This window comes from Carcharodon carcharias, chromosome 15, assembly GCF_017639515.1.
Source record: "Carcharodon carcharias isolate sCarCar2 chromosome 15, sCarCar2.pri, whole genome shotgun sequence".
NCBI classification, from domain to species: Eukaryota; Metazoa; Chordata; class Chondrichthyes; order Lamniformes; family Lamnidae; genus Carcharodon; species Carcharodon carcharias.
This window is the reverse complement of record NC_054481.1, coordinates 64,439,143-64,451,252: the sequence shown is the minus strand read 5'-3', so window position 1 is coordinate 64,451,252 and position 12,110 is coordinate 64,439,143. Positions and strand designations below refer to the sequence as shown.

At 41.6% G+C, this 12,110-nt stretch overlaps 2 protein-coding genes across 2 annotated transcripts; one reads left to right on the top strand and one right to left on the bottom strand.

Moving 5' to 3' along the window:
• Window positions 1-186: 186 nt before the first annotated feature.
• Window positions 187-4,161, top strand: c15h16orf91 (chromosome 15 C16orf91 homolog). The gene is made up of 2 exons (XM_041205734.1): window positions 187-361; window positions 2,401-4,161. Exons 1-2 carry the CDS (start codon window positions 261-263, stop codon window positions 2,753-2,755), a joined length of 456 nt encoding a protein of 151 aa, XP_041061668.1. The 5' UTR covers window positions 187-260; the 3' UTR covers window positions 2,756-4,161.
• A 3,510-nt stretch (window positions 4,162-7,671) lies between these two features.
• LOC121288702 (histone H3.3A) lies at window positions 7,672-10,173 on the bottom strand. Its single transcript, XM_041207445.1, has 4 exons — window positions 10,021-10,173; window positions 9,266-9,408; window positions 8,789-8,942; window positions 7,672-8,024 (listed from the first exon to the last, which is right to left on the bottom strand). The coding sequence occupies exons 2-4, from the start codon at window positions 9,391-9,393 to the stop codon at window positions 7,896-7,898; spliced, it is 411 nt and encodes a 136-aa protein (XP_041063379.1). The 5' UTR covers window positions 9,394-9,408; window positions 10,021-10,173; the 3' UTR covers window positions 7,672-7,895.
• Between the last annotated feature and the right edge of the window lie 1,937 nt (window positions 10,174-12,110).

Sequence of the window (12,110 nt, the reverse complement as noted above, 5' to 3'; positions counted from 1 at the left end):
CGCTATTTGTGTTATGCATAACTAATTGTGAGAAAACGATAATTCAGGTTGAATCACAAAATGGTTGAGAAATACTGAAACGAAGATTCTAGGATTAATTATAAATCGAAGTGATTGTAGTTTGGCAGCAGTTGCTTATTTTGGCTGTGCTGAGTCGCCGCTTCCTTGCTGCAGTGTCAAGCGGAACTATTGAGCCAGTGCACCGGGTATCGGGGGAGAGGGTAGGCCGGTGGGCCGGATGTGTTGCCGTGGAATTGAGGATGATGGCGGCCAGTGTGGGCCTTGTGCGGGCTCTCGGGATCCCTTCACTTTCAACCCAACGCCGGTTGGGAGTAACTTTCGCCGGCTTCGTGGGACAGAGGTGCGTTGATTATGAGCTCCGGGGGAAGGCTTGGCGTCGTGGGGTTGTGTTAGATTGGGGATCGCTGTCTATTTTGCATGACTCTCATCAGACTCATACAGTAGAAATTCCAAATTGGGGTTTAGTGGGCATTAAGTACTGGAATTTAATACTGGCTGATTTGCTATTTTTGTTTAAACCTTTGAAAGAAAAATGGTCAGTGTATGCTTTTGCAACCCATACCCAACATCATATTATCAGAGACCTTGGAACTGCGATTTGGGTAAAGCTCGTTCCTTTTCCCTGTTGTTGCGTAACTCTTAAACCCCTCAGTTACCTTTTTGTAAATTATTTTCATCGTGTGCTGTTTGGCGACAATATAACCACTTCAGGCAGTGCTGTTTTTGCAAAATTCAGAAAGATTCCATACATATACTTTGCAACATTGCAAGTCCAAGTCAGTCTTTTGTCACTGGATGCAAACATTGCAGGGATTTTAAAAGACATGTTCACTTGCAGGCAGAAAGAAATAGAGTTCAACGATTCAGTTTTTAAGTCCTAGGAAAAAAAGAGTTAGACGGTGAAACGAGTCTTGAACTCAGCACAGTGTAAGGCAGGAAGATGGTATTTGAGAGTCTTTTTCCCTTGCAGTGATAGTAATGTTTGACTACTTTCTAGTGGCACCTAGCAAGATTTTGAAGCTAAATGGGATCAGTTAAGTTTAAAAAAAACCTGGAACTAAGAGATTGCTTCATTATGCTGGGTCAAAATTTGAACATTTTTTGTCTGTGGTTTAATTAGCATGGCTGGGAAATTCCTTGGAGTTACTCCTGCAAATCTCCAAGTTATTTTTTCTCACTGATCATAATATATAAAGTTATTGTCACAGACTTGAGTTGCGGAGAATTTTTATTACAATCCAGCAAGTGCCCTTAAAAAGAGGTTAGCTTTGGGTCCACTTAGATTCTTTGTTTAAAGGGATTATGTGGAATTGGATAAAGGGGGTATAATCTCAAACTTGCTGATCACATGTCATGAGCACCATCAGATGATGTGGTTCAGATCAGGAGCTGTAGCAAGAACTTAAAGCATTATTCACTCTGTCTGAAGGTTGGCAATTTTGTGAAGTCTTCCCTCTCCTGTAAATGTCATATTTTTAATCAATTGCTGTACTTATTGATGAGGGAGACCACTGCTGAAGTTCTGTTTGGGAGCACCAGTCACTTTCCTGTACCTTATTCAAATAACTATTGCTTGTGCATGAATTTCAATAGTGAGTATTGACAAACTAGTAAACTTTAGCAGTCATTCATGGGGGTTGGATATAAGAATAAGGAAATCTTTCTACAATTTATAAAGGCCTTTGGTGAGGCTAAACCTAGAGGACTCTGTAGAGATTTGGTTCCCTCACCTTGCCTTGGAAAAGATATTTCCTGGGGTGAGAGGGTTGTCATATCAGGAGAGATTGAATAGAATGGACTTGCATTCTCTGAATTTAGAAGAATGGAAGATGATTTCATTGTCACATAGAAAATTCTTCAGACTCTTGACAGATTAGATATGTTATCCCTGGTTGGGAAGTCTAGAGCAGGGGGTCATAGTCTCAGGATAAAGAGTTGACCATTTAAGAGAGAGAGGAGGAAAAATTTCTACAGTCAGAGGGTTGTGAATCTTTGGAGTTCCCTACCCGAGGGGGCTGTGGATGCTCAGCTGATGAGTATATTCAAGATTGAGATTGATAAGATTTTTGGGCACTATGGGAATCAAGGGTTATTAGGATTGGATGAGAAAGTGGAGTTGTACTATAAGTTCATGATCTTATTGATTGGCGGAACAGGCTTGAGGGACCGTATGGCCTACTTCTGCCCCTATTACTCATGTTTTTATTCTAATCCAGTCTGACCCTGACTCTAGCATGGAGCTTTGTATCTGTTCTATTGGTTAGTGATCGAGTCTTAGAACCATCTTTAGGAGAAGGGGAGAAAATGAACGTGATCTGTGTTCTAGTGTAGTCTAACCTACAGCTCTGGTCTGCCTCTAACTGTTAGAACTTTTCTCAGGAACAACAATGCAGCAAAAACTTGCTTCTCTACAACTCCGGGTGATGACAAGTCTTCATCAAAGGATAACAAAAGCAATAATGATGATGGAACCTTAAAATTTAGCACCAGCAAGGCAAGCTATCGTGTTTGGACAGTGAACAGGTCCCTGGGCAGTGATTACCAGAACACCTGGTGGAAGGTTTTTTCTCTGAGCCTTGCTGGAATTGCATTTGTAGTCTGGTGTTTCCTACGGAAAGAAACTGAAATTGATAGAACACTGGAACAGACATTGCTTGACCATTTGCCCGATTTCAAGCAGCCTACAGCTGAACCAGAGGAGCATGCCAAGCAAAGAAACATAACACAAAGGTAAAATACTGCTGCTGCTGCTGCTGGACATCTGAAATGAAAACAGAAAAATACTGAAACAGAATCTGTGGAGAAAGAAACAGAGTCAACAGTTCAGATCGATGATCTTCTGTCAGTTTGGAGAAAGGAACATAAATGAACTATAAAGGCCTCCCACAGACAGCAATACTTTACTGCATATTCATAATATTTTGTACAGGAGTAAAATGATAGGTGATTAAATGACAGACTGTTTAAAACTTCATCGGTGAAAATTTGGACAGCTTTAAATTTGATTGAGACATTGCAGCACCTGCTCTTGAAATTACTTCAAAGGCAGGGTTTTGGAGGTGAGTCAATCTTCATCTTTCACCAATACTAAATAGGGAGACGGTAGTGAAGAGTTAGGCCACCTGTGTACCCTCTTGGTCACTGGACAGTATAGATGGCAACACCTAATTCTGAATTTTCCAGACCAGATTTGCCTGTTTCATCCTTGTTCTGTGTTAACTGCAGCTTTTGTGGCTGCAGCAGCTGCGGTTTGCCTGTGTCCCCACGCTATGCAAAAAAAAGCAGCCGGGTTTTCTGCTTATCCTATCCTTTTAGATGTTGGGAGAGGAGATTCTCGGCCACTTGCCATTGCCTGGGGAACTGTCCACTAACATAAGTCCCATTTTCAGTGGAGGAAATGTAGCTACTGGGGAGAAAACAGACAAACTAAACCTCAGGTTTACCACTTGACAACTCAGTGATCATAAAATAAGTGGTGAGAAATGGAGCTATATAGCCCAACAGAGAATGGTGTTGTCACATGGCTACCAGTCTGCCATTGCCATTACCAACACAGCATCTGCCAGCCTCTTGATTTATTACCACCATGAGTAAGAGACCTGTAACCGTAAATACTGCAGCTCCCCTAATGTCCCACTGAGTAAAGAGTGTAGCAATCGCCATAACGATCCCAAAATACCAAACTCAGTTCTTGATCTCTGCCCAGCCAGAGCAAGTGTGCCCCATTGGTATCCAAACTCATGCAGGGAGAATATTATCCATTGACTCCTTTTAGAAAGTCCACTTTATTGTGCATCTGAGGACAGGATCAACTCTGCTGTGATGACCTCCAGAGTTGAAGAGCGAGGATACTATCTATAATCCTTTTGCAATTTATTGTTCAAATAGATGAAATGTGAATGTTTCTCCATTCCCCTTTCCTGAAAGCTGAGTGATGAACACCTCACACTACCTAAAAAATGATTTTAAAATAATTCATTTTGTCACACCACTGCCTCCCAGGCCTGCAACAATGCTACTGTTTGGACACGTCAGCACTGTTGACCAGAGCAAAAAAAAGGATCATTAGTACAAATATGTATTTTTTAATCAATCTGTTCAATTGTTAAATCACTAATAAATGTCTGATACTCACTTCCACCTGCTAGACTTATTCTTGGCTTCTCATAGGATCTTAGTCTAGTCCTGCAAAATGATAGAGCGTCAAATTGGACCTTGTTTCAAGTTTAAAATATCAAGCAGTTTACAAAAGATTAACAGGCTAATAAGTAACAGTCATATAGTAAAATTTACTGTTTTTGCACAGCTCAGATTACCTCAAAGGCATCTGAATCTGTACTGACTGATTTGTTTATTGTGAATAATCATGATACTGCACAAGCTTCGAATGTGATCAATGGTACAGTCATTGCCTGTGGCTTTTTTTTGTTGCCCTTTGTGAACATGGACATTGACCTGCACTTTCCCCATGGGGCCAGTAACACACACAGTTCTAATGGTTGCTTCCGACATGACATCTCTCCAGTCTTGCAGGATTCTTGGTAAATGCAATCCCTGAGTCTTCATTGGTTTTCAGCCCATTTTGCTGGCCTAAGTCTCCAGAGTTATTTACACAATTAATTTTACCTGTTATCTCTGCAGCTGAGTCCATGACTTTTTTGGAACTGGGCTCGATTCCATAAAAGTTATTTGGATTCAAAACATTAACTTTATTTCTCTCTCCCCAGGTGCTGCCAGACCTACTGAGTTTTTCCCAGCACTTCAATTTTACCAGAATGATACCTGAATTCCAAGGGTTAAATTAAGATATTACACAAACTAGGGTTGTATTCACTGGAATTTAGATGGTTAAGTGGTGATTTCAAAGTTTTCAAATTGTTAAGAGTAACAGTTTCTCTCTATCCACCCTATTTCCACTTGGGCAGTCTAGGACTGGTGGGGACAGTCTAAAGTTAGAGCTGGACTTAATTTCACTCCTTAAGAAAATGTTTACACAAAGGGTGGTAGCAGTTTGGAACACTCCTACAAACAATTGACTCTAGATGGCAAATTTTAAATCTGGAATTGATAAAGGTAAAGGCAAATATGGATATATGAATTCAACTGCAAATCAACCATTGATTGAATGGTGGCAGAACAGACTCAATGGATAGATGGTCTATCTCACTTAAACTTGTGGTATCATTCTATTCCTCATGTTTATCTAGATTTGTCTTAAATGCATCTATATATTATTTATCTCATCTAATGTCTGAGTGAGTTCCATATCTTGTCACACTCCAGATAAAAATCTTTTCATGAATTCTCTGGTCTTGCCTGCAAAGTAGAAACATGTAGTCTACATCTGCCCTATCAAACCCTTTCATAAGCTTGAAGGCCTATCAGGACAATTCCACAATCTTGAGACTGCCTGATAGTTTTATACCTATCTTCCCAGTGCCTTTATCTGTTTTATGTGGAGACAAACTGTTCAGAATCCAACGGTTGTCTCAAAGTCTTTACAGGTTTAACTCAACTTCTGCTTTCCAATTCTATCCTAAATGAACCTATGTTCTATTTGCTTTGACCTTAATTTGCTGTGAAACTTTTAATGATTTATGCCTGCACTCACCCATTGTTCCATCCCATTTAGACATTTGTGTTTATTAGTACATGGTCTCTTTTTTCAGCAAAAACTAGAGAAGTGCCGACTGGATGATTCATTTTGGTCTCTTCCAGAGGTCCCCAGCAGTTCAGCCAATTTGATTCACTCCAAGTGAAAAAGAAATGGCTGAAAGCACAGGATACTGCAAAGACCACTCGCCATCATGACTGACTTCACTGGCACTAGGTCAAAATCCTAGAACACCCTCCCCAACTGAACTGTCTTTGTACTTACGCTTCTTATCGTGTCTATGGACAGTCTATACATAGCCCAACCAGAGCACTAAATGGACTGCATCAATTCAAGGCAGCTTACCACCACCTTAAAGGGCAATTAGGGATGGGCAATTAATGCTGACCTAGCCAGTGACATCCACATGAATGAAAAAAATGTGCTGTCATGTATACCTATGAGAGTTTACATCAATCAATTCTACAACCTTATCAATGTCTTCCTGTCTTAGTTTTCTATATTAACTATCTTTCCCAAGTTGGTGTCAACTGCAAATTTAGAATCAGTTCAAAATCCAGACCCCAATCTATAATTGATAAACTGCAACATCATTTACCAATCTGAAAAACTGCTTAGTTTACATCATCAGCTGCCTAATCATTCTGCTACTTGTCCCAACTCCACATTCTGAATCTTGTGAAGCCTTTGTTGTACCTCAGGACTTCTCGGAAATCTATTACACCAATTGCATCGCCCCTTTCAACTGTAACCCTTGCTGGTAGCTGCACTTCACCTAGCTAGTCTTAAGCTCTGGAATTCCAGCCCACACCCACCAAACATCTCTACTGCTCTCCTTTAGCAAAGTTTGAAGGAACATGCTAATGTTTCTGTGAAGTGCCTTGGCCTGTTTCACTACATTAAAAAGTCAATATATAAATGCAACTTGGAGTACATGTCCACTCTATGCCTATGGGCCAAGGTCAGCCTTGGACAAAAATTTACCAATTGCTTTTAAGATGCAGTGTTTTGGAAATGCTACCTACATGCATACACCACACATCAAGTGATCTATGGAAAATTGAGTCCACAAGACTTGTGCCAATCTCCATCTCCAAAAGAAGATGGATGAGAGGTGCAAGGTCAAGGATTATCTCCTACCATCACTTGGAATGGACTCCAGCAGCCTTGATGAGCTTTGCCATTGTAGGGAAACATTCAATAACTATGTCCACCAATAAAACTGAAAAGCAAGGGGAAAAGCTAGACAGCACGAGGGACCTGTGATCTCAGTTTACAGTCACTCTTAACTGCACTATATGGAGTACATTTTGTTTGATCCTCAGTATGACACTTAGCCACATTTGCAAAAACAGGTCTCAACTCCCCACCCAACTCAGGAGATCTACCTTAAGCTACAGGAACTATTAATGCAAGATTTTGTTGTGATAAGACTAAAAAAAAGCAATCTGCTTTCTTAGAGCTTAAAAAGTCCTATCTTTAAATCACAACCCCCACCCAAACCTTCAGGCACCAACAGCCAACAAATTCTTTGGCAAGTGAATTTGCACTACTGAAACCAAGACAATTCCTATTTGATCCTGTCCTGACATCCACTTCACAGTTGTTAACACAGCAAAAGCCTGAATAACCTAGCCCAATCTATACAGTGACATTGTTCTGGGGTGTTAAAGACAAGATTTTAACCATTGCATGGTATTATTTCAAAGAAATAAACTCACCCAGTGTTCTAACCAATTTCTTTGCAGCGATCACTTGCAGGACACTCGCTCTGCAATTTCAAACACAACTAGTTGCAGCATACCATTTGGAGTAACAGTGCAACTATTTCCAGAATACAAACCTGTATCTTTGCACAGCAGCTACTTAAATGTTGTTGACTTAAAAGAAAACACTAAAATTTGGCTGAGGTAGTGGAAAGTTTTATTTACAACCCCATTGAAAATCAGCACAATGCAAAGGAACAGCCTACAATTCCCCCCCAGTGCATGCAAGAATCCGGCCTTACACAATAAAATCAGGAGGTAGCACGGACATAAGATACAAATGTTTTATTTTGCAACCTGAGCCAAGAGTTCGAAGGAATGTTTACAAAATGTTTTGCTACTTCCACTAAGTCACAATCAATACTTGATACTAACAAAAATACAAAATAAAGGCCCAGCCTCCACAAGAAGCCAAGTTTACAGTCCAATAACATTTTAGAAATTGTTTAAATGTCACTTCAAAATAGTATGGAGAAAATGTAATGAAGCGGAGTTTAAGCACGCTCCCCCCGGATCCGCCGTGCAAGTTGGATGTCTTTGGGCATAATAGTCACTCTTTTGGCATGGATGGCACACAGGTTGGTGTCCTCAAACAGGCCAACCAAGTAGGCCTCACTGGCTTCCTGCAACAACAAAAAGTTAATTCTTCAGAGAACATTTACAATAGTTTATCCCTGGCACATGCCCAGTACTGTTGTCCTTGTTGACAATAAAATTTTCAATAAAGTAGCCACCAGGCCAGGGCCCCATTTTAAATATTACAAATCGTCCAATTTTCCCACCCCCTACCCCACTTAATTTAGTTGCTGTTAGTGCTAAATCTCTTCCCTCGGGGTTTCCCAACTATCAAAGTACTCACATGAACTGTTAACATATCAGCCATTAAAGTTCAGGCCAGAGATGGAGCACAGTACTCAACTGGGCCATAGAAGAGAATTAGACATGCATCAGAAACAGACCAAAACATGGATTTACTGTCACTAGTGCTTCATTCTTACAAAGAAGAAAGAAATCATCAATTAGATGAATCAGGAATCTACAAAGGCAGAGTCACATCTGGACAGTGACTATAATCCTATATTCTAGTCAAAACAAATAACTGGAGTTGGACCACACCACAAGTTTAACAGTACCCTAAAAATGGCTGGTTACAAACAGATTCAGAGTTAGATTTGAAATCAATATATAAATTTATATCCCAGCTGATAATATTGTTCTGTCTGAGAAGCAAACAAAAATATCTGAGGAGTACTGAGAAAGGTGGTGAGTAAATTCAAATGCACACTTATCAAGCTCCAAAGATTTAACACATTTGGATATTAGAGCAGACAATTGCAATATCAGCCGGGGTCACAGGGCTCAAGATCTCAAATACAGGATGTCCTACCTGCAAAGCTCCAATTGCAGCACTCTGAAACCTCAGGTCAGTTTTGAAGTCCTGGGCAATTTCCCTCACCAGACGCTGGAAGGGCAGTTTACGGATAAGCAACTCTGTGGACTTCTGGTATCGGCGGATTTCTCGGAGCGCGACTGTACCCGGCCTAATTGTGGCAAGACAGGTTAATCAGAAATACAAATTCACGCCAACTGATTTAATATGACAAAGTAGCCCGAAGGCAAATCCAATAAGTATAGGTAACATTTCCCAAATTCCATATAGGGAACGACATTAACCACCCGAACGAGTAGCACCAAGACCGATTTTGAGGCATTAAAAGACAATCAATAGCGTTAAGTTAAAAGTAAAATCTGCAGGCCCACGGGGACGGTGGGGCACAGGTTAAGAAGAAATTGCTGCACTGAAGTGTCTCCAAGGGACGAGGCAACAGATTTACAACAGCTGGTTAACAAAAGCCACACTCACCTGTAGCGATGAGGTTTCTTCACTCCGCCGGTGGAGGGGGCGCTTTTCCGGGCCGCTTTGGTGGCCAGCTGCTTCCTGGGCGCTTTGCCGCCGGTGGATTTACGGGCGGTCTGTTTGGTACGAGCCATCTCCGCTCACAGGATCTACAAGACAGGAGAGAAAAAAAAGTCAGAAGCGGCCACTCTCCCGCCGGCCGCCAGCTTCCTCCGCCTTGTACTGGAGTGGCAGCGCTGACTCCAAATCAGGGTAAGCGGAGGTGGGACTTACACCGACCTGAACGCTCGCAACGAAATGGCGGCTGTTTAGCAGTCGCCTGGACTGCAGGCTAAGAAATCAGCCAAGCCCGGGGGGGGGGGGGGGGGGGGTGTCATACCCCGCCAAATCACTCCACTCCGGGGGCTCGCCGGATCACCGCCCCAGCCGAGCGAGCGGCCGATACAAAGCGGAAGAGACATCCCGCTTAACTAGAACCACTTATTCCTCCCCCCTTTTTCACTCCGGGACCCGCAACGCCGCCCGGAGACAAACCCGAACTCCGGGTCACTGTACAAACTGGAGGAGACGACAAAAAAAAAACACAGGCCAAGGCCGCCCAGCTCGCACCCTGCCCTAAACAGGCACGCACGCTTCACCCACAGGAAAAGCCACAACCCGGCGGCCGAACCCAGGACAAAAACTAGCTACGTCAACGGATTCCAATCCAATCTCCGCCAGAATTTAGACAATAACAAGTCGCTTTGCAGCGCTTCACTTACCAAATCAACCACCTGCAGTAAGAGCCCGATTATGAGTCGTTGCCGCTCCGCCGCCACTATTTATAGGATGTCTGACGTCATTCCAGGGTCAACGTTCCACAACAGACTGTCCTTGAAGCCCATTGGCCAGCGCTCCTTGTCGTTGTTGTAGTATAGTAATAAGGCGGATGATTCCACCCTCTTGGATTCTGCCCAGTTCCTCCGTCACATTCATGCACATAAACAAGAGAGTTATTACAGCAGTCGAGAGGTGATGTTCGTATAATTTAACCTGCTCAACGCAAACATCATCTATCTCTTTCTCTCTTCAAGACCAATGACTGCCCCGTATCCCCCTTTTTTAAACATTCAAAACCCAGGTTATTTTAAAATTCTCTTTGCAATTTAAATATATTTACTATTCATCCTCTGCATAAGAGAGTACTTTTGTTTTTGACGATGGCGGTGAGGGTGAGGCAGTTTTCGTGTTTGATTGCGCGTGTACTCAGTTGTCCTCAAGCCACCTTTCGCCCACTCATTTTCCTCCCACTGTATTTTCATTCAAGCTTCTAACTGGTTTGGGGTTACACTGAATACGTTTGTGTGGTTTCAATGAATCTTTAGAAAACATTTTCGTCAGTTATAGGTGGTTTACACATTTACTGCCAAGCGGAACTGACCATAAAACTCGTGAATATCGTTTACATCAATCATGACGAACAGCACGCATGGTTTATTTTCGGAAACCATATATCCCTCACTTGGATCTTATTTGTGTGAAACGTGACTATTTTAAAACGGATTATCAAGAGATTTAGTTTTTGGTGAGCTCGGCCAAACCTTTAATGAGTTGTGGAGAAGGATGTGGTACTGCCTAAAATACGCAAAAAGTAATACAATTTTAATGTAAGAAAAAATTACAGACTTTAAGGAATACATAGCATGAGACATTAAAATTAAATAATCATGGAATTTTACAATATAGAAAAAGATCACTCGTCTAAAGAAACACCAAAAATTTGGCCGAGCCCACCAAGAAACAGCTTTTATTGTTAGATTTATTTTACTACCTGATCTTCCTGCTTTGTCCAATTGAAGGAATACAAGAAGGCCATTAGTTCCAAAACACCTGTACAGTCACGGCCCCTCTTCACCTCTTTGAGGAACTGCTCATTCACTTTCGTCTTTCGACTTTTACCAGATGCTGTAGAGAGGGATGGGTAGATCAGAGGTTTGCTGCATGCTAGGATGGCCTTGTAAAGTGAGCCTGTGGTGCCCACCAGTACACTTGGGGCCTACCACAATCAGTGGTCACTACAAGAGATAGTATGTGTTATAAATAAATGACATTCTGTTTTATTTGGTAAGATTAATTTTGTTTTCCTGGTTGCTTTAAGAAAATGAGTTTAATTGGACTGCATATTAATTTCTATGTTAGAAGTGCCTTAATGTGCAATTCTTGTTTGTTGACGCTGACTCAAACCCATTATATATAAAACAGCATCACAACTTATTCAAAGGCAAATACTGTGGATGCTGGAAATCTGAAATAAAACCACAAAATGCTGGAATGCAAGCCAGGCAGCATCTGTGGAGAAAGGTGCTAAGTTAATGTTTCAAATCAATTACTTTTTCAGGTCATGTTAACTTTGCTTCAAAAGTAATTCAGTGGTTGGGAAATGCTTTGGGATGTCCTGAAGATATGACATGATGCATTATAAATCTAGTTCATTTTATAATGTGGAATTGAGCTATGCAGCCCAGGTACTGGGTTGGAAATGTGATAATACCGTATTGAAGTGGGAGTTCCCAGTATAGGGGGTAATAAGACCATTGGGCTCTGACTTGGGCAGGGAGAAGATGAGGATTTAGATTGCAATGTTTGAGGATGTTCCAGATTTATTTTTCCCTCCACTTGCTTAAGGTGCTGACTACGGCCAAACCTTTAATGAGTTGTGGAGAAGGATGTGGTACTGCCTAAAATACGCAAAAAGTAATACAATTTTAATGTAAGAAATGAGTGTGATTTGGTGACAGGCTTAACACTGCAGCAGAGTGACCATCTTTTATGTGCAAACCAGTCCAGTCAGCTATTCCGCCATTTTGTCTTC